The following is a 24,587-nucleotide window of genomic DNA, read 5'->3' as shown; positions in this document are numbered from 1 at the left end:
AGGCGCCTATGGTGATATTTATCGACACCGATTACTTGATGACTTGACATTGACTCGTGAATTTTGCTCCGAGTCACGAGTCAATCCACATTTCTGATACGTCGAGTCAAGTCAAGTCAAGTCATTTTAGCAAAGTGACTCGAGTCAAGTCAAGTTATACAGAAAAGGTGACTCGAGTCTGACTCGAGTCAAGACATGACTCGAGTCATCCCAACACTGCTTGCTAGAATAAAAATCCAAATGAGCCGTGGTACAATGCAATATACTATTATCTGTATATACTTGATAATAAAGTATTCAAGTGAAATGATTCTTGCTCGTGGACGTAGGCTGTTCCATTTAAAGGTTCTCGAATCGACTATAATAAAACTCGAGCAACCGATTCTTTGTCGGCAAAAGGACCGACTCTCCGTGTATTTCATTAGTGTTGCGTCTCTGGCTATATATTATAGCAGGGGTTCTCAACCCGCGGGTCGCATGCGGCCCGCGACATTTTTCATTATGAAAGCAGTTTCTACTGGCACGGTATTCAATTCAATTTATTGCTAATCATTTCGTCATTTCAATACACCACATACTGCGATACAATGAAAGATAGGAAAGTGTCGAAACGACTTGGAGTATAGTCTTCGATATCAGACATCCACCTGGCCTAGGCGATGTAAAAAGGAGGCATGCACACTGAATTAAAAGTAAAGAAAGATATATAGAAGGACAGGTGATAAAAAAAAAGGTAGCATGTGTCGGAACTAGGAAGGCGAGATTGATATGTCAGGTCTTGGTCCGGTAAATAGAGGGCTATTGTTTCATATTAATTTAGCTACTTAGCTCTCTTATCGCACCGTCTCTGTCTCGTTTAATTACTTAATCTTTGATTTGTTCTGGTTTCTTGATATATGCTCGACTTTAGATTGTTATTGTTTTGAATCGATAGTCGGCTGGACTCTGGTTCAAGATAATCCCACTGCGTAGTAGGCCTACACTTTTAAAGAGTGTTTCACTCACTGCGAATGGTTTGAACAGAAACAAGAATAAGGAACGGGAAATTAAACGGCGGAAACTTGGTTTAACTCTGCGTGGAACAATGAATTTGCTTTCTCGGATATGAATGAGAAACCGATATGTCATATTTGTCGAAGAACAGTTGTCGCAACGAAGCGTAGAAGCTTATGATATCACGACAGTTTCTTATGGAGTTATACATATCGCTTGATCTTAAAAAACGTTGCTAGCTAAGTGTCAAGCCCAGCAATCCATATTTCGAGGGATTGTTAAAATTACCGACGTTACAGACGCATCGTTCAACATTGTTTGGAATATCGCTAAACCAAGAAATATGCTAGAGAAGGTGTGCTTTCAATAAAACTTTAACATACTGAGTGAATATTTGCTGTTTCCGGAACTTAGCAACAACGGCAACATCATCATGTGACAAATTTTGAAGCTACAGTTGTCTTCTTCAACTGTGACCAGAAGAGTAACAGCAATGTCAGTCGATCTTTTATCGCATGTTCTGAAACACGTTGCCGTGCAGACTACTTTAGCCTAGCATTGAACGAATCCGCCGACTCCACAGACATTGCATAGCTAATTATCTGGGTGCGTAATTATCAGAGTGGACATATTTGCAGAGTAAATGCTGGTAGGGCAAACGTGGGGAGGGGCCAGCGAAAAACATCAACTTGGCAAAGCTGACTTCTGTAACTATTGGTGCAGGGCTCTATCCATGGAAGGAAAGTTGATTGGTTTGTCCAGAAATTAACCCGAACACCAGACTTTTTCTCATATATATCACTGAGAGCTCAAAGTGACATTGGCCTCGGCAACGAAAAAGTTAACGTAATTTTATACTAGCTCGCTCACTAATTGAAGCAGAGACTTCGGTTCTCTGGTGGAAGGGTTTGAAGGTGTAGGCTATATACCCACTTTAACTTGACTCAATGAAGGAATGATTTACTTGCGCCGCTGGAAGATACATATTGTCACAAAAATAGCAATGGCAAACTTACGAACGCTATTCATTAATGCTTTAGAATGCATAAGAATGTACTAAATGCCCTATACGACTGGTAAATAGGCTACAGGAGCCTAAATTTATTAGTAGCCCATAAATCAGGGGCGGGCAACTTCTCCAGTCGGCGGGCCGGATATAGGAAAATTAGGAACTTGGCGGGCCGGATTGCTGAATCGATACATTATTCGCCCATTTATCCACATATACATGGAATAAACCGTATTTAATGAATGTATTTTAACGACAGCAATGTAACTTCAAAGCAATTTCTCGCCAATAATGACGAGGACAATGTGCAATTCTTAATTAAGATTTCAAGGCGCTCGATAAGCCCGGTATACCCCAAATTTACCAAGATATCAATTCATTAGGGTTTAGTAGGTGATGAGATAGCGTGGTTGTTCGACTATGTGGCCTACTTGATCTCGATATTGAATTCATGCGGCCCGTGGCCTCCACGAAATGTGAAAGTGGCACCGACCCGTTTTGAGTTGGCGACCCCTGGCATAAGCGGTGTCTTACAGAAGCCTAGAAGTGTGAAGTGCTACAGGTCGACGGTTACGGAATCAAAAATCAGAAATATCGGCCAGGTGTAAATGACCATTGTAGTCGACAAACACCATTATTACCACAAATGACATTAGGGTTGAGTACATCGTAAATGCCGATAATGCAATAAGTCTTCTCGCTTCGACGAATTTACGCGTAAGCTCCACCCTCGCTCGCTACGCAAGTGCGCTTACATGTGTATAATGACATACCGTCACTAAAATTTGACATTTGTAAGCAAGTATTGTGGAATCTCGGAAGACTGGGGCCACGGGCCACACTATCATGTAAGACGAAAAACTGTCCACGGGCCGGACAAAATCCCTTCGCGGGCCGGAGCCGACCCGCGGGCCGTATGTTGCCCGCCCCTGCCATAAATACTTGTTCTGCCGCCCGCGGCGTCTTATGCTGTTGAAATGCGGCCCGCTATACAAAGGAAGTCGAGAACACCTGTATCGTAGCTCATTTATATTGCACTAATTGCATTTTTGCTTAACGCTCTCGTTTTGTGAAATCTCTCGTTGTTGTTGTTGTTATACCATTCTTACGTCACACTACCTATTTCATCTTTACATTTCGAATTGCAATTTCCGTATTATACTGACGGCCACTACCGACGAGGGTCAGTTGAAAAGCTTATAGTGAATAAATAGCGAATATGAATGTGTTGCAAAATTCAAGTGAAATGATTTTGGAATCAGTTGACTAGTGCGGTCCGCGAGCGATTTTAAGGTTCGAATCAGGCCCGCGACGCAATTTGAGTTTGACACCCCTGGGCTACACCGACGCTTCCACCTAGTCACAAAAACAAAAATCTACCGTCACACGTCGAATACATTACTACAAAATACTGGGCGAAAAATGAACTGTGAATCAACAACAGTGTTAAAGGAACAAAATCATTAAATCACGATTTTCACACAAAACGAAAATAGTACAGGAAAAATGGCTGCAAATCAGTGTTAGTTGTGCTATATGAGTCGGGTGTCCGTTCAGCACAGTTTATTGTTCATATTTTTTTAAATAATTTCAAAACACCACAACACTGCGGTACAATGAAAAGATAGGAAAGCGTCGAAACGACTTGGAGTATTCTTCGAAATCAGATAGCCAGTTGGCTCTAGGGTAGGCTTACCATATTTTGAAAATGTAAAAAGAGGACACTTCTTCAGAAATTTGCAATATGCAAAACCGGAGTAGAATTCTCAAAAACCGGTGAATTTCTCCCACTTTGTGATCGGTTGACTAAAAAAAAAAGTCATCACTTCCGCTCAGAGCTCAAAATAACGTTTTTTTCTTCACGTTGCCAGGTGGATGACTGAAAAAAATAAAAAATATAAAAGGTCAACACTTCCGGTCAGAACTTAAAATAGCGTTTTTCTCTCCACGTTGACGGGTGGATGACTAAAAAAAAAAAAAAAAAGGTATTCTTTTCGCTCAGAGCTGAAATCACCACTTTTCCCTCCCAAATACCCGCCGGAGCTTCACTTCTGCGCTAATTTGCGGCATATCACTTGCAATTTCCTCTGAATCTGACCTAAATTTTTAAAAAAGAGGACAAAAGGGCGTCCTCCGAGGACACTTTTTCAAAAAAGCCAAAAAAGAGGACAAATCCTCTTAACAGAGGACGTATGGTAAGCCTACTCTAGGGTGGCGTTGTAAAGAAGTGACCTTTCTTGACCACTACCACCAGCCTCCTGAAAAGTCAGATATCAAAATCCATGTCACGAAAAAAGTGGCCAGAAGAAGTCTTGGGTCAATCTGCTACAAAGTCATCCAATCTCTTCGCGGATAACGTCCGACAGTCTTCGAATTCCCTGCAGAAGAGATATAGCATGGGAATTCGGAAAGGATCCCATGCATCTGGCACAATGGTTTTTCGCAGTAGGTTTAGTTAGATTCAGAGGACGTCAAAGTAGCCAACATTTTAATTCAGTAGTCCTGTCATAAATGTCTGCTCAATTACAAGTGAAAGTGGTACAACAAGTAATTTTGCCTGAAAACTGTTACGCAGAAGTGGAGTAGTCTTAAATCATAACCACCAGAGTAACGAGTGCCAGCAGTCAAACCTACTCAAGTATTCCGAATAAGTAGATGCATTTAGGTCAAGTCAAGCATTAGAGATGAATTTTTCGATTGCTGAAATTATACGCTCCTTGTCACTAAGAGTTATTTTATCAACGAAAATTATAGTTTCGATACTATTTTCCTCTGTGGAAGGATTTAATCCTAGATCGTCGTATCACAGCATACAAAGCATGTAGTGCAAAGATGCACGTTAGTGGAAATCACATTTCTGTGGAAGTCAGGACCCAGGATCGACCCTCACCAGTGACATAAAGTGCAATGAAGAGGTATGGTCGAAAAAATACCAACCTATCTTTAAGGTGACGTGTAACTGGCAACATATTCTTTGTGGTAAGATTGTAACCGAGTCACAAGTCAATCTCACTTTTATAGTTTTGACTCGAGTCAAGTCGAGTCATTTTCAATTCACCGCCGAGTCCAGTCCGAGTCAGTTAGTAGAGGGTCGAGTCTGAGTCATAGTGTTCACTTTTCAGTTTTCATTTCAATCCGGTTCAGCCACTTTTTCAACTCTGCTCGAGTGATATAGAATGGCTCGAATTCTTAATATCGTAATTTTCCTCTGTATTAACAGTTTCTAACCCCATTTTCCAAGTATTAGGACAGGTAGACGAAATAGCAATCATGTGGTAACTTTACTATTCTTCGAAGTTACAATGAAATTTCTGTCTTGGCCGTCCTAGTCTTGAGTCATTTTACGCATTTGAAAAAATGACTCGAGTCATCAAAAAATCGCGGCTCGAGTCGACTCATTACAACCCTGCTTTGTGGTCACATAAAAGGCACATATTAGAATTTCCACATTTTTCATACTGCTGTGACTTGTGACGTCATGAGCAATACTCGATTCAGAATTTAATACCTCGAGTACTCGAGCTTGCCCAGCCCAACCTACCACCTCTAATATTCTAGTATTCAATACGTCACCTCTTCCAACACTTCAGGAGTCGAGGTAGAGTACGAAATTCTGCAGTAAGAAGAAGGAACATCGTTCGATACCGAAAAACATCCTCCCGGAATAATAACCACTTCTTTCTCCAGCGCTTTCCTCATGATCATCTCGTAAGTGTCAGCCACTCTGGGCACTCTGATCCAAAGGAACATCCCGCCCTTTGGCACGTTCCATTCGGCCAGACCGGTGAGCCATCTGGTAGCGCTGGAGATCGCGTGGTCCCGCTGAGACTCGTAGAAAGTTTGGATCGAGTTCAAGTGTCGCTCGAAGCCTTCCATTTGCCACATGTTCAATAATTTTACAGCCAACACCTGTGCAGGAAGCACCATTGTAGCACTGCAGAGTTCAAAAATTAGTAGATTTTCAGCTTTTCCAAATTCGATTAAAAACAGAATGATAGCTACACAGTTTTCCCCAAATTCGATTACAAGTAGAATTATAGCTACCCATTGTCTTCCAAATTAGATTAGAATTTATATGATAGCTGATATATCTCATCTTTAGTTATTCTGTAATACGTTTAGTTTTTCAATTATGGTTCATTATGATTCAGGTTCATTTCAATATGAATATACTATTCAATAAATTATAGCTATAGAGTGTCTTCCAAATTGGATTAGAATCAGAATGATGGCTACAAGTTTTCTCCAAATGAGATTACAATTTGAATGATAGCTAATATAGCTCAACTTTCGTTATGCTATAATATGTTTCTTTCTTCAATTATGGCTCATTACAATTGGGCAAATTAGATTAGCATTTCAATGATAGTTACACAGTATCTCCCGAATTAGGTCCGAATCAGAATTGCTTGATTCACAAAAACTCGGAAATTGAATTAAATTCTGAATTATAAAGAAATACAACAAAAAACAACTTTGCTTCAATCGGATTTCTCTCGATTATAAGCTCGAGAATGACAAATGTATGTACGCTTGGCCAGTTTTGCTTTATACATTTCTGCTGTGGCATTTTCAGGACAACTAGTAATAAGATTAGAATAGAATTAGATTAGCATAGACATATTTCATAAATTATATTAGAATTTTGCTTCAATTAGTAAAATTTGACAACCAGAGTAAAACATAACCGCCGGAGTACGAAAAACCTATCTGCCTGCTCTCAAGTAGAAGTAGGCTACCTCACTACCGACTATCTCTGTGATATAGAGCCTAATCAACAATGCTCATACCTGCGACAAAGTGGAGCAATGCATTACGCTAGCTTGTTGATGGAGAACGATTCGCTCCATGAAAGGTTTAGCTCCAGATATCCAACCTAGTCGCAGCCCAGATGATAAGATCTGAAACGTACATCAGTGATTTTTTGAGTTGTGCAAAAACCAAATTCCTCAATTGTACCTTTGACATGGAATCTGTCCGGATCACTCTGCCGTCGACATCGAGAAATTGGTAGCTTGGGGCTGTCGTCTGTATATAATGTACGCAAAGTGTTCCAACATAGCACAAAGCGCAAATAATATCCAAGAGGTACCAAAATATGCACACAAGCAACATGACCCAACATTAGGGCTGTTCCAAAAGGAACTTTTTTACAAATTGTACAGGCTACTTTATCAAAATGTTAGGTTACCTAAAAAATGCTGCACGCCAATTTCGGCTCAATTCCAACTCATAGATGCAAAGTTACTGATGTTCAAAATTTAGGATTTCAAATCATAGCTGTGGGTGGATCTCTAAAAAATAATATCAAAGAATTTGCCACCGTAAATACTATTTTTTCCAAATGCAAAAATCCAGAATTTTCTACTACAATACATAGAAGTATAGTTTTATGCGTGAAATCGCCGTAAGAACCATCGCCAACTGGATATATTTTCATCACATTTCTATCCATCTGTACTGTCATCAGTCCAGGGTTGTAATGACTCGAGTCACAATTTTATGATGACTCGACTTGACTCGAGTCATTTTCTCAAAATACGGAAATGACTCGACTCGACTCGAGTCAATCTGTGTATTGACTCGACTTGGACTCGAGTCATTGCGCATGACTCGAACCAAGTCATATGACTCGAGACTCATACGGCAAAGACCGACATTTCATTGTAATTTCGAAGAATAGTAAAGTAACCACACTATATGGATTTCGTCTATTGGTACTAGTACCGTACTTGAAAATGCGACCAGACACTGCTAAAATGAGGAAAATTAGTATATTATAAATGCGAACCATTCGATATCACCAAATAGAGTTATAAAAAGTGGATTTAACAAGACTTTATCTGGAAACTGGTCAGTCAACACAATGACTTGGACTCGACTCGAGTCAAAATACCATGACTCGGACTCGAGCCTCTGCTCGCTGACTTGGACTCGGACTTGACTCGGTGGTGAATTGAAAATGACTCGACTTGACTCGAGTCAAAACTATAAAAGTGAGATTGACTTGTGACTCGGAGCCTTGTGACTTGGTTACAACCCTGCATCAGTCCGTTTGCGTTATTCACAAAGATGCATCCTGCAATCTTGCAAAAATAGCTGCCTTAGATCAGCAGGTATGTTTCGGGTCATTTTTAGACCTATTTTCTTCAAGTAGTTTTGATCAGGGTTGTAATGACTTGAGTCATGACTCGACTCACGATTTTTTCGTGACCCAACTTGACTCGGGTCATTTCTTCAAATGTGTAAAATATCTTTACTCGACTCGAGTCAATTTGGGTGTTGACTCCACTTGTACTCAAGTCATTGTGCATGACTCGAGACTAGGACAGCCAAGTAATTGTAATTTCAAAGAATAGTAAAGTCGCAACATTATTGGTATTTCACCTATCATCAGTCCTAATATTCGGAAAATAGCGCCAGAAACTGTTGGGACTGAGGAAAATCACGATACTATGAATGCAAAGCACTCTATATCACTGGAGTATAGTTGAAAAAAGTGGGTTGAGCCGGATTCAACTCAAAATGGAACAGTGAACATAATGACTTGGACTCGGACTCGAGTCACAACACTATGACTCGGACTCGACCCGCTACTTGCTGACTTGCACTCGACTCGGTGGTGAATTGAAAATGAACCGACTTGACTCGAGTCAAAACTATAAAAGTAAGATTGATTTGTGACTTGGTTACAACCCTGGTTTTGATCAGTGCTGGAAACCACTACTTCTACTTGTAATTACATAAAAATCTACAGCAATACTTATTACCATTTGAGTAGAAAAGCTAATTACTCTGGCCACCTCTGACTACCATGCAACATCGATACAAGCAATTTCTAAAAAGGGCACTGACCTTTTGATATTGTAGAAAAAAGTACGGGTCGTCTTCGATAATCACAAGATCATAACGCTGAGCAATCTGAAGAATAAGCAACAAAAATAGTGAACAGTAAAAAGGGCTGGAACACATAACTAACTGTCCAACAAACGAACCTGGAAAACTAGAAAATTTTTAGCTTTTCCAAAATTGCCTACAACTAAAATGATAGCGAAAGTTTTTTTAAATTTCGATTAAAATTAGGATTACTGAATTTGTAAAGACTTGGAAATTGACTTATATTCTGATTTAGAAACAAATACAACAAAAATCAAGTCCATATCAAATCATGTCATTCTCATAAGCAAGAGAATAGCAAATGTCTCTAAACCAAACTTGATTCATTTCGCACGATACAATTCTCTGGTAGCATTTTCAGGAAAACCAGGAATCAGATTAGAATTAAGATAGAGTGTTGAAAGAAACATTTCACAAAGTAGATTAGAATTAAATTACTGGCATTTCGCACAAATAAGTTCAATTAAACAAGTCCAATTATCTAGTTGTCTAAGCCTGTGCCCAGGGCCACTTTATTACCTCGTAAATCTTTCTCTTCCTTTCTTCTGTTGCTGTGGCCCCGGTTGGATTACCCCCGTTTGGAATAGTGTAGAGAACTTTTGGAATATCGGAGTTTGGATCCAAAGCGTCTTCAGGATCCCATTTGCTCAGAACTTTGAGCAAGCTGTCTGGTTTCATGCCTTTCCCGTCAACTTCTACACCGAGCAGATTCACAGGTAAAGGTTTCAGCTGAAATCGAAAATTTCAACGTCAATTTAGCTGTAAAAGACATTATAAACAGGTGGCCGATAGGCCGATAGGCGCATTTCTAAAACTTCAGAGTATTGATTTAAACAGCTCTACAGCCACTGCTATACTTAGACAAGGACATGAAATAAACTAGAAAGACTGCAACTGGACACTTGTAACCTATAAGAAATAGATCAATATATCTATTCTAGAAGTCTCAGATTAATTCTATGATCGGCTACTACCATGCCGTGACGTCACAAAAATTGCCAATATATTTCATGTCTATTGGCCGATGCCCTATACTCCTTTTAAAGTGTGCTATTATTATATTGATATTATCGGAAAATCAATAATTGGCTCAAGTCAAAACTAATTCAAAAGCAAGTAGAAATGAAAAGTACTGAATTAAGCGTTTCTCAAAGTAGATTTTGCCAAAGGGCGCACACATTTTGCAAGTTTATTCAAAGTGGCTATTTTCGAAATTGCAATATCTATCGTCGCGGCTAACGCAAGGTAGAATTTTTGAAAATATATTCAGGTATTGCAAAAAGGGCTATCTGGCCCGGCTGTTTTTTTAGTATTTCACTCATGAAAGTGATGCAAACTTATCAATGAAACACCAAAAAATTATTGGCAGCAGTTACTAGTCCTATAACATAACGTAAAGCGGTAGGTTACTTTTCAAAGTGGAAAGTAAGTAGATTTGCCTGAAAAACTTTAAGTAGAGGTGAAAGTAGTCTTGAAATATAAACTCTCGAGTAAGGCAAAACCTACTTCAGTGCTCCAAAAGAGTACAAGTATTTTGTTACCGACTGCTACAGAACCAAAATGAGGCGGAAAATATTGAGCTTCAAATAACATGCAACTAAGGGCCAACTCACAATTGCTAGCGTCCCAGAATAGACCTGGTCTTCTATGATTACATTATCTCCAGGAGAGAGAAGCATCTCAAACGCCTTCAACAAGCCGTCTTGGCTACCGCTCGTCACGCAGATGCCGAGATTATCCTCCTGCAATAATGGCGGACTGTGGAATTTCTTGTGGAGAGACATCAGCCAAGCTCTCAATTCGGGTATGCTGGAAATAATTACATAGGATCAATGGTTCAAAACGTTACGCTGTTACCGATGGTGTGCAACGCAGTTTGTTACTAGAGCACTACACAAAGTTCTTTCCTGTTCTCTACTAGTTGCTGATGACAACCCCTGACCAATGTCAGCCGAAAATATTCGTGCTTATTGCAATATGAATATACTATTCAATAGTTGCACAACTAGAAAACTTTCATCTTTTCCAAATTAGATTAGAATGAGAATTACTGAATTCGCAAAACCTTAAAATTGAACAGCAAGCGTGGCGTCTTTCACACATTACGTCGATACAGTTCTTCTAGAGCAGTGGTTCCCAACCTTTTTTCACCCGCGTACCATTTCGAGGTTTTATGCAGTGCTCGCGTACCACCTACATAAGTTACGCGCGCTGAAGGTGGTCAAAAATGGTTCCGTCATTTATGACGTCCTAATTTTTCAGTTGGCCGATGCTTCGCGCCCTCTTCAGATGCTTTCACACCCCCCCCCCCCCAGTTTGAGAACCACTGCACTAGCTGGTCGATGCGTGGCATGTGTATGCTCACAGCGCATCGAAAGTCATGATGCATGGGCGCAACAAGTCGGTTTCGTTTCGTCGACTTCAGTCATCATCAGAGATGAAAATCCTTGCTCCCACGTGGAAGGGAAAATTAGCAGCTGGGGAATAGCATGAGAAGCTAGAGTCGAGTACGAGGAGGCCATGCTAAGCCTGAGGTTTATTGGAGAACAATGTTTGTGTTCAACCCCACCTGATCTAATAACTCCCGTCGGTCGAAAAAACAGAATCTACCCGCGTACCACCTGGAAAACCTTCGCGTTGGGAACCACTGTTCTAGAGCATTTTCAGGAAGACCAGAAATTAGATTAGAATTGAAATACCAGCATTAAACACTAATTAGTCAACTGGAAAAAAGTAGTAGTCCAAATCTGTTTGTTACTATAAAAGCTACCGTACTTCTACTCAAGTTGCCTTCAAGCAGGGTTCCAATGACTCGAGTAGTGGTTTTTTGATGACTCGAATCGAGTCATATTCTCAAAATACGGAAAATGACTTGATACGACTTGAGTCAATCTGTGTATGGACTCGAGTCATTGCGCACGTCTCCGACCAAGTCATATGACTCGAGGCTGGGACGACCAAGACCGGCATTGCATTATAATTTCGAAGAACAGTAAAGTCACCACACTATTGATATTTTGCGTATTAGAACTGATACTTGAAAATGCGACCACAAACTTTTAAGTGACATAAATTAGTATATTATGAATTCGAAGCATTCGATATCACCAAGCAGCGTTGTAAAAAGTGGGTTTAACAAGACTTTAACTCGAATCTGAAGAGTGGACACAATGACTTGGACTCGAATCTCAACCTTATGACTCGGACTCGACCCTCTGCTTCCCGATTTAGACTCGACGGTGAATATGAAAATGACTCGACTTAACTTGAGTCAAAACTATAAAAGTAAAATTGACATGTGACTTGGAAACTCATGACTCGGTTACAACGCTAGACAAGTTCTACTTGAGTCTCAGGCCTACTCTTGAAAAGTAGATGTAGCCTACTTCCTTACTGACCCCCCTAGGAGATAAGAAACATTTATAAGCTGAAATCTCACCCACTGCTGTCACAATACTGTAACGCTTTTGACAAGTCCTTCCCTTGCAGGGTAAATTGGTTTCCATCTTTTGCCTTAATTTGTATCGATTCGAAAGGAAATGTGCCAGGATTTGGCATTCCTCCGCCAAGAGATATCAGCGATGGTGGAGCTGAAGCCACTAGAGCCGTTGCCTCCCTGAATAGATCAAAGTTTCAGATGTGTGAATGTGTAACTTCCAAGTGTAAAAAATCTCTACCTGATTGGGCTAGGCATTCTTGCCTTGCTGATGGCCGAAATAAATCTGTAAGAAAACAGATTATTGAGTCTCTTTTTTCAAATATGCAAGCACGATCTTACCTGCTGAAGTTCATATTAGATTCATGTACAGTTTTGTACACAGTGTCGCAAGTGTTAGTGTTAAGTGGTGCTGCCAGTTCAAAATTTGAGGTTGAGAATGCTCTCTGCTTTTGCTAGGCCGTACAATGAAAATATAGTATTTACATCTGCATAAAGTGTTGCTAAACTTGACTGTAACTGCAGAAGCGAACAGAACATGAAAGTGGAAAAGCAGTCACAAATTCGGTTGGACTAACCGAATTTATACACAATGCACAATGCGCACATCAAGACAAGTATCAAGCCGAGAAGAGTGCATTGTGTAGGCCTAGGGCCTAGGCCCATGCGGGTGTATGATTTTAAAGACTACTCCAACTCTCCAAGTCGTTTCGACACCTTCCTTCCTATCTTTTCATGCTATCGCAATATTGTGGTATTTTGAAATTATGAAAATTATTAATAGGCTGATACTGTAATCTAAATTGACCGGCCCAAGGCACTTGGCAGCCAAAGTCACTCAACTACCAGACTTTGTTGGCAGGAAGCCAGGCACTACTTTTATAAACAAATAAACAAATCACGGTCACGCATCAGAGGTGATACTGATCAGTGATCACAAACCGGTTCACTAATCACTAAGCCATAGTGGCTACTAGGGCTGGTTACCAGGAGTAGTATTTGAGTATTATTATTATCGATATCGATAATTTGATTATAGAACGGTAATCTCTGCAGTTCGGAAAATCTGATTTGGCGTCAGTGTAGGACATGAACCAGGCACAACTTTGTTCTGTAACGAGTTCTCACAACCACGGCAGAAAAATCGCAAACAAATTCACCTCGTATGATATCTTGTCAACCCCTCCCGTAAATAATTACCCCGTTATCAGTTGATTTTGAGATAAGTAATACGGATTTTGCATCTCCACAATTTTGACAGACATGGGATTTCCGATGACTCCGTCCGTATATGCTGTTTTGTTGAATATGCCGTCTGCACGTCTATCGTATATTAACCAGAGAGAGACTCACTTGTGATACAAAACAGCCTATTATTTGATTTATTCAAGTTCAATATACATGGAAAAGCCAATGGTCGTCTGTTGAACTGCTAGTCAAGGACTCACTCGTAAGAACGTTCGTCTCAGCTATATCCTGTTAGCCGCTCCGTAGACCACGGAGTCACTCTATGAGTGTAAGCCCTCGCAGGCTATCGGACAAATTGAACGTTCTATAATGTATATTGTGGCTAACCTCTGGCCTTCTAACGGAATGTCATTAGCTAAATCCATGCATCTGAGACGAAGTATAGTAGGCTAATAATTTACGTGTTCGGTATAAATTGCACCGTGTCACGATAACTTACTTCATAAGTCGTCGAGCATGTCCAGTGTCCACATTCAAATCGAAAAACAAGCAATTTCCACTGAATGAATACTAGCCAGCCCTCGGTACCACGACCTGACATCGACCCCGCCTTCCGTCACATGCCACCTCATTTTGTCGCATATCCAACTGTATTGTTTTCTTTTCCTTCAGTATGCATGCCTCCTTTACATCACGTAGGCCGGAGTGGGCGTCTGATATCAAACACCACTCCAAGTCGTTTCGACACCTTCCATCGTATCACAGTCTTGCGGTGTTTTGAAATGATGAAAATTCTTAATAAACTGAACTCAAGTACGATGAATCGATGCCCGACTCTGTAGCCTGTACTATAATAGCTGCCTAACTTCCACAAATCAATTAGCTTCTAAAGACGCAATGCAGAGACTTGAAGCATCGCAGCTCAGCAAACTGAACTTTATTAAAAGCAGAAAAAAGCGCAGATGACAAGAGGTGACGACCGATGCCAATCGATCACAAAGCCAAATTAAGTTCGCAGCTGTACAAGTGGATATCAACAGAGGATGTAAGTCAAGCCACGCACAAAAACGATGCACTCTTGCAACCATATCACAGAATACAACGATCAATACTGACACTCCTGTGGGCAGACTTGGACAACTAAATAATTCTAGGGTTTAATTTGACTAATTAGAGCGAAACAACGATAATCTAATTTGTGAAATGTTTCTATGCTCTTATCTTAACTCTAATCTAATCTCAGGTTTTCCTGAAAATGTTATAGGAAAACTGTATAGTGCAAAACAAGCCAAGCTTGCTGCACATACATTTGATATTCTCATGCTCATAAAAATGAACTATGATTTGATATAAAGTGAAATTCATTCAAAACCAAAGTTTTTGCGAATTCTAGTCTAATTTGGAAAAGTGTGTATCTATCATTCAAATTGTAACCTAATTTTGAAAAGCGAAATATTTTCTAGTTTTCAAAGTCTGCCCGTGAGAGTGCGAATGGTTTCTGGCAGGAATTAAACAATGAGTAAGATGCAGAAATGAAAAATTGCGTATTAAAACTACAAGCCATTGCCGGTGTCACAGAATCGGGCAACTAACACCGTAGATTACAAAGTTCAATCTGATATTACAGAGTCCTGACACAATGAATAATTTAGTCACCGAGACGTGAAATCGTGTCATCTAGACCGATTAGCATCGTTCGCATTGTTTGCCGGGTAATTTTCACGGTAATTGTAGTCGGACATCGACACTTTGTGGTTGTTCGGATTGAAACACGGCCTCTTTCCGCTGAAATGGAATGGATAAGGCGAAGGTGGTCAAAGCAGTCATGGTCGCTACTTGAGTAGGATAGCGTCATAAATTGCTACTCAAGTAGAAGCAAAGATTTCCAAGCAAGTAAAAGAATAAGTATTCTAGGCCTAGTTTAGCATAAAAACTGAAGTTGAAGTAATGTCTTAAATTTCTATTTTAGTAAAGTAGTGATTTCTTAGCAGGGTTGCAATGACTCGAATCATGACTCGACTCGCAATTCGTTGGTGACTCAACTTGACTTGAGTCATTTTCTCAAAATACGAAAGTCTCGACTTGAGTCAATCTGCGTATTGACTCGACTTGTACTCGAGTCATTGTGCATGACTCGGACCAAGTCACATGACTTGAGGCTCAGACGGCCATTTCATCGTAATTTCGAAAAACAGTAAAGTTACCGTATTATTGGTATTTCGTCTATTAGTACTGGTACTTGAAAATGCGCCCGGAAACTGTGAAAAGTGAGAGAAATGAGTATATTATGAATGCGAACCATTCGATATCATCAAGCAGAGTTGTAAAAACTGGGTTTAAAAAGACTTCAACTCGAAACGGAGCAGTCAAAACAATGACTTGGACTCAAACTCCAGTCAGAATACTATGAATTGGACTCGAGCCTCTGCTCGACGACTTGGACTCGGTGGTGGATTGAAAATGACTCGACTTGACTCGAGTCAAAACTATAAAGGCGAGATTGACTTGTAACTCAGATTGTTGTGACTTGGTTACACTGTTTTTAAGTGAGTATTCCTAGCCTAGTTTTGCCTTAAAAAACATAAACTGCGATGTGCAAGTAACATCATATATTTATACTATGCTAAGTAGAAGTAGTCAATAAAAAAGTAAGTATTCTTTCCTAGTTCTCCTGAAAAACTGAAAACTGTGAGGTAGAAGTAAAGTCATAAATTTCTACTCAAGTTCGAGTAGAATTAGGGATTCCCAAATTTACAACATCAATAACTCACCCCAACCTTACCCTACTGTCGGGATGACTTGAGTCTACTTTTTGATACGACTCGAGTCACTTTGCAAAAATGACTTGACTCAAGTCCGCTTCTCAGAAATGTGGATCGACGAGTAACTCGAACCAAAATTTGAGTCAGATTTCAAGTATTGAACTAATCGATGTTGACTAAATCGCTTATGACTGTAGGTAACGTACTTGTACACGTACCACATGCAACTCGACTCGTATGTCAACGGGCCAACCACTCACCTTGCGTTGTCAGTCTGACGGGGTCTCTTTTCACCCTGACTTTTGCTTTTCCGGGGCCTTTCCGGCTCCTCGTCTGAAATTCAAAACAAAATCAGCCCCTCAGTTTTAAAAATCATTCTCTAAAATATCCACCGGAGGATGAGCAAGACGAATCTGAACTGGAGCTCGAAGAATCGCTGCTGCTGTCCGAGTTGATTGCGTTGGACTCGCTTATGTTTTGCTCGTCGATGATCTTTGCTACTTCGGGACGTTCCTTCCTCAAGATTCTGAGCATGAAATCACAGTCAGAAGTGGCAGGAGTGGATTTGTACAATTGATGACTAATTGTCTATTAAGCTAATTGGAGCAAAATGACGCTGCGGATGGTGTGAACGTGAGGTTGACGTTTGCGTTCTGTGTATGAACCTCATAAATTCAGAGGCAGGGTTGTAACCAAGTCACAAAGCTCCGAGTCACAAGTCAATCTCACTTTTATAGTATTGACTCGAGTCAAGTAGAGTCATTTCCAATTCACCACCGAGTCAAGTCCGAGTCAGCGGGCAGAGAGTCGAGTCCGAGTCATGGTATTATGACTCAAGTCCAAGTCATTGTGTTGACTGCTCAGTTTCCAGTTAAAGTCTTGTTAAACCCACTTATATAACTCTGTTTGATGATATCAAATGGTTCGCATTTATAATATACTAATTTCCCTCACTTTCAACAGTTTCTGGTCGCATTTTCAAGTACCAGTACCAATAGACGAAATCCCAATAGGGTGGTAACTTTACTGTTCTTCGAAATTACAATGAAATGTCGGTCTTGGCCGTCTGAGTCTCGAGTCATATGACTTGGTTCGAGTCATGCGCAATGACTCGAGTCCAAGTCGAGTCATTTCTGTATTTTGAGAAAATGACTCGAGTCAAGTCGAGTCATCAGAAAATCGTCACTCGAGTCTGACTCGAGTCGAGTCATGACTCGAGTCATTACAACCCTGTTCAGAGGTTCACGTTCATAAACAAACCTTGGTAGGTTCTGCACTGTGAACCTTTTCCATACATTACAATTTTTCACGCCATTGAAACATCTTTGGTGGTTTGTCTTTGCGTTTCAACTTCAGACGACTGTATGCGTGGCGCTGGCAGCGTAAAAAAATCAACACTAAACGAGCGTGCAACTTGCCAATCTCTAAAATTTCACTTGCTTTGTTACAAAGGTTTTTGATCGAAATATTCAGCTTTCCGTTTGTGAATATCTATAGCCATCTAGTGAGTCTGCTGCTGTGAGCTTGTAGGTAGTCTGCGAATGATGCTTAAGCAACCAACCCATGAAATTGACATAAAGAATACATCGTTGTCTAATGTAAAAGATCTAGTGGGCGTACGGGATCCATCTTTATTTGATATGTTTATTTTATGATAAAAACCAAATCCGTGTGATTGATGTGTTGGCAACTGTATAATTTGTTTATAGAGTAATATCGGAAGCAAGCATAGAAAACTGTTTAACACTCTGCATCTGCACAATATCAATGTAGCAATATAGTCGGAAGCCGAACACATTGACCGGTCTGGCCTAGACCGTCGAGGCGAACGCTAATATGCCCTTGCAAGCCCTCGTTGAAATTGTTGGCAAAGCGATGAATGACATTGACTTTATGAGATTATTATAGCATTTGAGCTCAAGTTGATACATATGGTGGTCGTTTAAAAAGTCAGCATGTACTTCAGCATCGTGGCACAGTGTAGCCCGAGTTGGAAATCCACATTCCAAAACACAAACATCAATTGTGTATTCGAATCAGAAAAATTTTGCAATGGCAACACAGGTTATCAGGTTGCACAAACATTAATGTCACGCTTAGTATTGAAAGATTTCATCTGCTTTCGAGACTTAATTTTTGTCTGATGAGGTCATCTTTAAGTTTGAATCCTGAAACATGGGCAGATGCTTCGGTCCCCACTGTCACGTGTCATTGCACTGCCTGGTTTCGACAAGGATGACTGAGCCGTAATGGTGATGATCTTAGGGTTTCCAGCTCGAGATCTTGCAAGGTCTTGATTTCAGGCGGCTGTTCCATATGTTTGATGTTCAAGTTGACAATTTGGTGGAAAGATGTCGCCTCGATGTTGATAATTGGAATTTGGAAGAATCTGATGCTGGTGGCGTTGTTGTTGTTGTTGGTTTTATGTTTGGTTTCATTGATAGGCTATATCATCCTTCAATGTTCACACCACTCCTAGCCGGTAATATAATTACCATCCAACTTCTGGTTCTTTGTAAGATGCTACACAAAAACATCGCATTTGCCATTCTCGTGCTTACGGGAATGAACGCTGGTTTGATATGAAGTGACCTTGAATGACCAATGACAATACAAACCTGATCCATTTGTGTGACAACCGTGGCCGGCCCTTCACCGTCTTGGTCCAGACCAGAGGAATGTTAGTCACGCTCGCGAAATTCTGAGTCACAGCGATAGTCGAGTCCAGATTGAGAACAATGTGCCACCAGCCGCCGGGCACAAAAACCGTTTCCCCTAAACAAAGAAAACTTTCATGCTGGATTGCAGGGTAGTTATATATAGCTGCCAACACACCTGGCTTCTGTACAATTTCCATCGGTTTGAATTCCTCCGGCCAATCCGACCTTTGCGTTCGCGGATAGACGACGTTGAACCACGTCACGGCTTCGTCAACCTGGTCGCCACCTTCACATTTCTTCATCTAAGAAAAGTGATTGAATAACACGTAATCATATTGAAATAAATGCGAATATTTTCGGCTGATAGCGTACTTGTCAGGGTTCATCGGCAGCAATTAGTAGAGAATTGGAAGGAACATTGTACATCGACAATCGTATCTCCAAATATAACGTCAGTGATATGAAAAGTCAAATAATCAAGGCGAACAGATGGCTTGAATATTCAAGTTTTGATGCCTGCGACTGTCACATCATATTATGTGATACAATTGTTGATATACAAATACAATGTTCTTTCCAATTTTCGACGATTACACCTGACGAGTGTCGGCCAAAAATATTCTGGGTATATTTCCATACAAATATATTATTCAATTGTATACCGAAGTTTTGTACCCCAAAGACACTTTAGTAAGAAAAACCAAGTACCGATATGTTTTATTTTGCTCTTACTTTGACCATTTCCTTTGGAGTCTTGTTCGGAAAGAGGCACCAACGTTTGTGACCTTGCACCAAAGCATTCCATGCGCTCGTACCAAGTGGGTCGATATGGATTCCTATGGAATATCATGACAGGTTGGGGTTGTATTCAGAGACGCATAAAATATAAACGTACCGGTCCCTGAACGAGGGGGTCCCATCACGAACCACCGATGGGGCGGTCTTTTCTTTTCTCCGACATACCTGAAGACAAGTGTTTTGTTACCAGGACAGACAGACTATGAATTTATTGCTTTGTTGAAAATAATCATAAATTTGACAGGGGTTGACGATATGACCTGTAAAGGTCTCACTACTTATAACCACCATATCAGTGTATGCATTGCAACAGTGGATAATCTGCAAATCATATAAAATAACCATCTAAAAAGTGTCATATAAAATGAATCTGTTGCTTCACTGTGCAACACCACATTAAACCGAACATCCTAATTATAGGCACGATTTATCAAATTATGAGCTGCTAAACAAAGCAATCGAACAGAAGTGTTTGAGACAGCAAATCATGTTGATGTCGTCTTCACAAATGAAGAAAATAACTGCATTCAAATGCTGAATGCAGCCCTCCAGCTAAAAAGTTTGCCCACCCCTGATCTAGTGGAATAACCATGCACAGTACTGGATTGTTCAAAGTATAAAATAAGGGGAAATATGACAATTCTTAAATTTATGACTGGGTTTAGCTATTCACCATTTGATTCCCATTTCGTTGCCGATTTGAAGTTTACAAACTAGTAACCCACCTGAACAAATCATCCTCAAAGTACTCTGGAACTTGGTAATCCTCCAGAAGCCGCTTCCGCTTCGGATGCTCCCCGTAATTGCTGTCGAAAATGTAAAGTGGGCTGTCGTCCTGCAAAAGAGAATCGAATATGGCTCTCTATTCTCTTTCTCCCACCCACGGAGATGGACAATCAGATTGTTCACAGCTTTTCTAAATTAGGTTAGAATTAAAATGATATCTACACAGTTATTTTCCCGATTGCATTAGAAATGGAATTAGTGAATGTGCAGAAACTTGAACTTTGAATTCAATTACAAATTAGATAGAAATACAACAAAACTAAAATGCATTCCATATCAAATTAGAGTTCATTAAATATGCACGAGAATGGCATACGTGTGTATACCGAGCTTAGCTCGTTTCGCCGATGAAGTTCTCCTCTAGCATTTTCAGGAAGTGCAGGATTGGATTAGAATTAAAATGAGAACATAGAAACAAATTACATAAAAATATCACAAATTAGATTTGAATTAGATTGCTGGCATTTCGCGACAATTAGTCTAATTAGACAACTAGAATTATCTAGCCGTAGAAGTCTGCTCGCACCTGGTTGGTTTTCATGTAATCGACGTAATATTTCATCTTCAACTTGACAGAGTATCCGTCATTGTCTTCCCCGCATTTAAATTTCTGATTACGATACTTTTTCACGAGGCGATCCGTAGTCCATTTATAATCCGCGAGCCAATCTTTTTGAGCATTCAACAGCACTACAGGTCTCAGAGGTCGTTCATATCTGTAACAAACCCATGGAGGTCAAGTTAGGGTTGTCATGACTCGAGTAGTACTGGAGTCACAATTTTTCAACAACTCGACTTGACGAGGTCAATTTCTTATAAATGAGAAATACCTCGACTCGAGAGTCATTTTGTGTGTTGACTTGACTTGTACTAGAGTTATTGCGCATGACTCGACACATTCTATTCCTGTATAGAATCGGTGTCCTGTGCTCACACTATGTTTTAATTTTTCATTATTTTTTATTAAATTACTTCAACTTGGGAAATCATCGCTGCTCACCTGATATATCAGGCAAAACGGCCAGCGATTCCAGTCAAGTATACGACATATTCAAGCCTCGTACATCAGTACTGATATGATTGAATAACAGGCTCAGAAACTGTATTTTTTCAGTTTGAATACACAACTTCAGAGTGAGAAAAATGAGTATTTAATTATGATTCTGAGAGCTTCGATATCACCCAAGACTTTCAGTGAAGTGACTTGAACTTGAAACTGAACACTATAACTTGGACTCGAACTTGACTCGGTGGTGAATTGAAAATGACTCAATGCAAGATGACATCTTTCGTACATGATGTTAATTTTTGGTTCAATGACCCTAATGCAGGGTTACCATACGTCTCCTTTAGGAGAATTTGTCCTCCTTCAGGTTTTTGAAAATGACTTCCGAAGACGTTGCTTTTACAGCTAAGATGATGGATAGATTCGAGTGAAAATGGGCATAAATTAAGCTAAATAGGAAATTTGTGGTTTGATCAAAAGCGATGCCCTTTTTTTCTTCAGTCAACTCAACACCACTAATTTTAAGTAAAAAGTGTGTAAATCGGGAGTCGTACAAAAGTGACGATTTTTTTTTCTCAGTCAATCCACCAAATTTTTCGGCAAAAATAGCAAAATCAGCTGTTTTCAGTTTTGATCAACTAACTTTTCTGATTTGGTAAAAGTGTCCTCCTTTCCCGATTCCAAAATATGGTAACCCAACCCTAATGTGTATAAAAATAGCCTTATCGCAGAAACAAGGCAGTTTAGGGCAGGCTTGATTTAGCTAAATGCCAGAAACCAAATCTGATATAAATGCAAAATTTACAGCAATGCTGCAAAATTTTGAACAGATTGTGTTAAAATGTTTTTGTCTATTTAGTGACTTGACTCGATTCTTTTTCTTGAATACGGAAAATGACTGAACATAAGTCAATCTGTGTATTGACTCGACTTGTACTCTTAACTCTTGCGTGTGACTTGATGAATCAAATCATAGGAGTTGCCTATCCGTACTGGTACTTGAAAAATAGGGCCAGAAACTGTTCAGAGTGATTATAAATGAGGGACATTCGATATCACGCGAGCTCACTGTAAAAATTGACTTGAACTCAAAACTGAGCATTGAACACATTGACTTGGACTTGAGTCTCAACACTGACTCGGACTCGAACCTCTGCACCCGACTTGACTCGAGTTAAAACTATAGATTATAGAAGGAAGTTTGACTTATGACTCAGAACCTTGCGACTTGGTTACAACCCTCTGTCGAGGTGCCTGCCGAGTTATGACCCTAAAAGATTACCCTGTTTTCCATTTTATTGGGTGCAATATACTGTGCATGCATATTTTCTGTACCACCATCACTGCTATGTGTTATGTATTTTGGTTGGATGAAAATAAAGACTCTCTCTCTCTCTGACATACTTTTCAATGAACTCCTCTTTTGACATCTTGGTAACATCTTCCCTCGGGCAGGTGTCGATAACTTCTTCTTTCCTCAGGCTGAACGTGCGGGCGTAGTTTAAACCACACCAGCCATGGTGACCTTTCAATTCGGGTCTGGCGTCTTTTTTCGCCGCGCGTATTCTCTTTCTACTTTTGTGCGAAGACATTATTATAACGGTGTATTTCCAGAGCTGTGAGCGGCCAACCCGCCAGTCAAGCAACGCAACAACGCCGAAGTCTCTGAAGTCTGAATGCGGTCACCTGGAACTGGAATCTAGTATTGATGTTCGATTCCACTGGAGGCAATGTAGCTAAATCCCAATAATGGCCATACAGACCACCACTGAGCTATATAAACAGACAGACCGATATTCATAAACACTGAACAGTAAATACAGCCTTTACAAAGGCTATGGTAAATACTTGAAGAGACTTTTGGAGGTTATATGTTTCATCATCATAAAATAAATTCTGAATAAACTGTAGTTTCAAATTGTTGGTCGAAATACAAGCATTTACTACAAAATAAATACTAGTCCATCCTCAAGATTACCTAGGCCAAGGTGGGTGTCTGATTCCATAGACTACCCCAAGTCGCTTCGACACATTCCTATCTTTTCATTGTATCGCATTTTTTGGTGTATTGAACTGATAAAAATTGCTAATAAAACAATGATCATGAAGCTAGGGTTATCTTATTTTGAGATCCGAAAAAGAAAAGACCGAAAACTCGGACAAGAAAAATGGTAATTTAAAAAATTTTACAGAAATTTTATTGGATTGTCTAAAAAAAGGTGATTTTTCCAATTCGATTCCCGATTCCTAATGAAATTCCGTTGGGAATGACATTTTGAAAATCAATCAACTTTGCCGTCAATTAAGACATTTTTTATTGTATGTGACCGTCTCCTGGGTCTCAAAGCTATAAAGGAGGACGAATTTCCAAAAAGGATGGCATTTGGGCGTGCTCTGGGGATATTTTCGAGTTCTTGAAGGAGGACAAATCCTAAATGAGGACGTATGGTAGGTAACGCGCTAGTTTAGCAGTCCGACCTCACATTTTAAATACTTCGGTTACGAAACGGCCCTTGTCAAACTGGCTTCCCCAAACGACACCAAACCTCACCGAGCGAGACAGTGTAAAGGTTTTCGTTCGGATTCGTGATCGGTGGGACGTGGGTTCGATCCCCGGCCGGGTCAGATCAAGACTTGAAAACTGGTATCCACGGCTATACTATTAGGCGCTCAGCAATCGCGGATAGCAATAGCATGGAGAGTAAAATGGGGATGCATACTAGATAACCTTACTATAAAGTAGGGTTACCGGGAATCGGGAAAGGAGGACACTTTTTCAAAATTTTCAAACTCGGAATACTGGAGGAAAATCTTGAAAAATGGTAAATATTTCCCAGATATTGTATTGTAATCAGTTCAATAGGGTTTATCTTATCCAATTCTGTGCCATGAGGATCCTGAATGAAGTCATTAGTACGAGGGGAACCATTGACAGCCACAACGACGTGAGACCGTACTTGGTCGTTTCGGCATCACCCTATCTGTTCATGACATCGCTTTGGACATTGTTTGTGTCTTGATCGGATGAAAATATATAAGCCGACGATTATTA

The 24,587-nt window shown here is 40.1% G+C and overlaps 2 protein-coding genes across 2 annotated transcripts; both read right to left on the bottom strand.

Moving 5' to 3' along the window:
* Nucleotides 1-3,379: 3,379 nt before the first annotated feature.
* On the bottom strand, nt 3,380-13,130 carry LOC145443074 (kynurenine/alpha-aminoadipate aminotransferase, mitochondrial-like). Its single transcript, XM_080321070.1, has 10 exons — nt 12,678-13,130; nt 12,577-12,621; nt 12,339-12,515; nt 10,513-10,708; nt 9,419-9,628; nt 8,858-8,923; nt 6,962-7,030; nt 6,793-6,903; nt 5,576-5,911; nt 3,380-4,380 (listed from the first exon to the last, which is right to left on the bottom strand). Exons 1-10 carry the CDS (start codon nt 12,689-12,691, stop codon nt 4,336-4,338), a joined length of 1,269 nt encoding a protein of 422 aa, XP_080177196.1. The 5' UTR covers nt 12,692-13,130; the 3' UTR covers nt 3,380-4,335.
* A 1,315-nt stretch (nt 13,131-14,445) lies between these two features.
* On the bottom strand, nt 14,446-23,232 carry LOC145443075 (bifunctional arginine demethylase and lysyl-hydroxylase JMJD6-like). The gene is made up of 10 exons (XM_080321071.1): nt 22,940-23,232; nt 21,056-21,245; nt 20,469-20,578; nt 19,841-19,908; nt 19,678-19,781; nt 19,121-19,247; nt 18,904-19,060; nt 16,678-16,811; nt 16,546-16,618; nt 14,446-15,308 (listed from the first exon to the last, which is right to left on the bottom strand). The coding sequence occupies exons 1-10, from the start codon at nt 23,125-23,127 to the stop codon at nt 15,197-15,199; spliced, it is 1,263 nt and encodes a 420-aa protein (XP_080177197.1). The 5' UTR covers nt 23,128-23,232; the 3' UTR covers nt 14,446-15,196.
* Nucleotides 23,233-24,587: the final 1,355 nt, after the last annotated feature.

The sequence above is a fragment of the Botryllus schlosseri genome, chromosome 7, assembly GCF_051294905.1.
Source record: "Botryllus schlosseri isolate E-star chromosome 7, Bs_hap1, whole genome shotgun sequence".
Taxonomy (NCBI): domain Eukaryota; kingdom Metazoa; phylum Chordata; class Ascidiacea; order Stolidobranchia; family Styelidae; genus Botryllus; species Botryllus schlosseri.
This window is presented reverse-complemented; position numbering and strand designations above follow the sequence as displayed.

Bases quoted from the DNA above. Each gene is read 5' to 3' on its own strand.
- LOC145443074 (XM_080321070.1), bottom strand. The intron at 6,904-6,961 runs GTACAATTGAGG...TGTACGTTTCAG, and splicing joins GGACAGATTCCATGTCAAAG to ATCTTATCATCTGGGCTGCG. The intron at 5,912-6,792 runs GTATGAGCATTG...CTTCCTGCACAG, and splicing joins ATTGCTCCACTTTGTCGCAG to GTGTTGGCTGTAAAATTATT.
- LOC145443075 (XM_080321071.1), bottom strand. From the start codon at position 23,127: ATGTCTTCGCACAAAAGTAGAAAGAGAATACGCGCGGCGAAAAAAGAC. The intron at 21,246-22,939 runs GTATGTCAGAGA...GGTTTGTTACAG, and splicing joins AAAGAGGAGTTCATTGAAAA to ATATGAACGACCTCTGAGAC. The intron at 19,248-19,677 runs GTAAGAGCAAAA...CACTTTTCTTAG, and splicing joins CTCCAAAGGAAATGGTCAAA to ATGAAGAAATGTGAAGGTGG.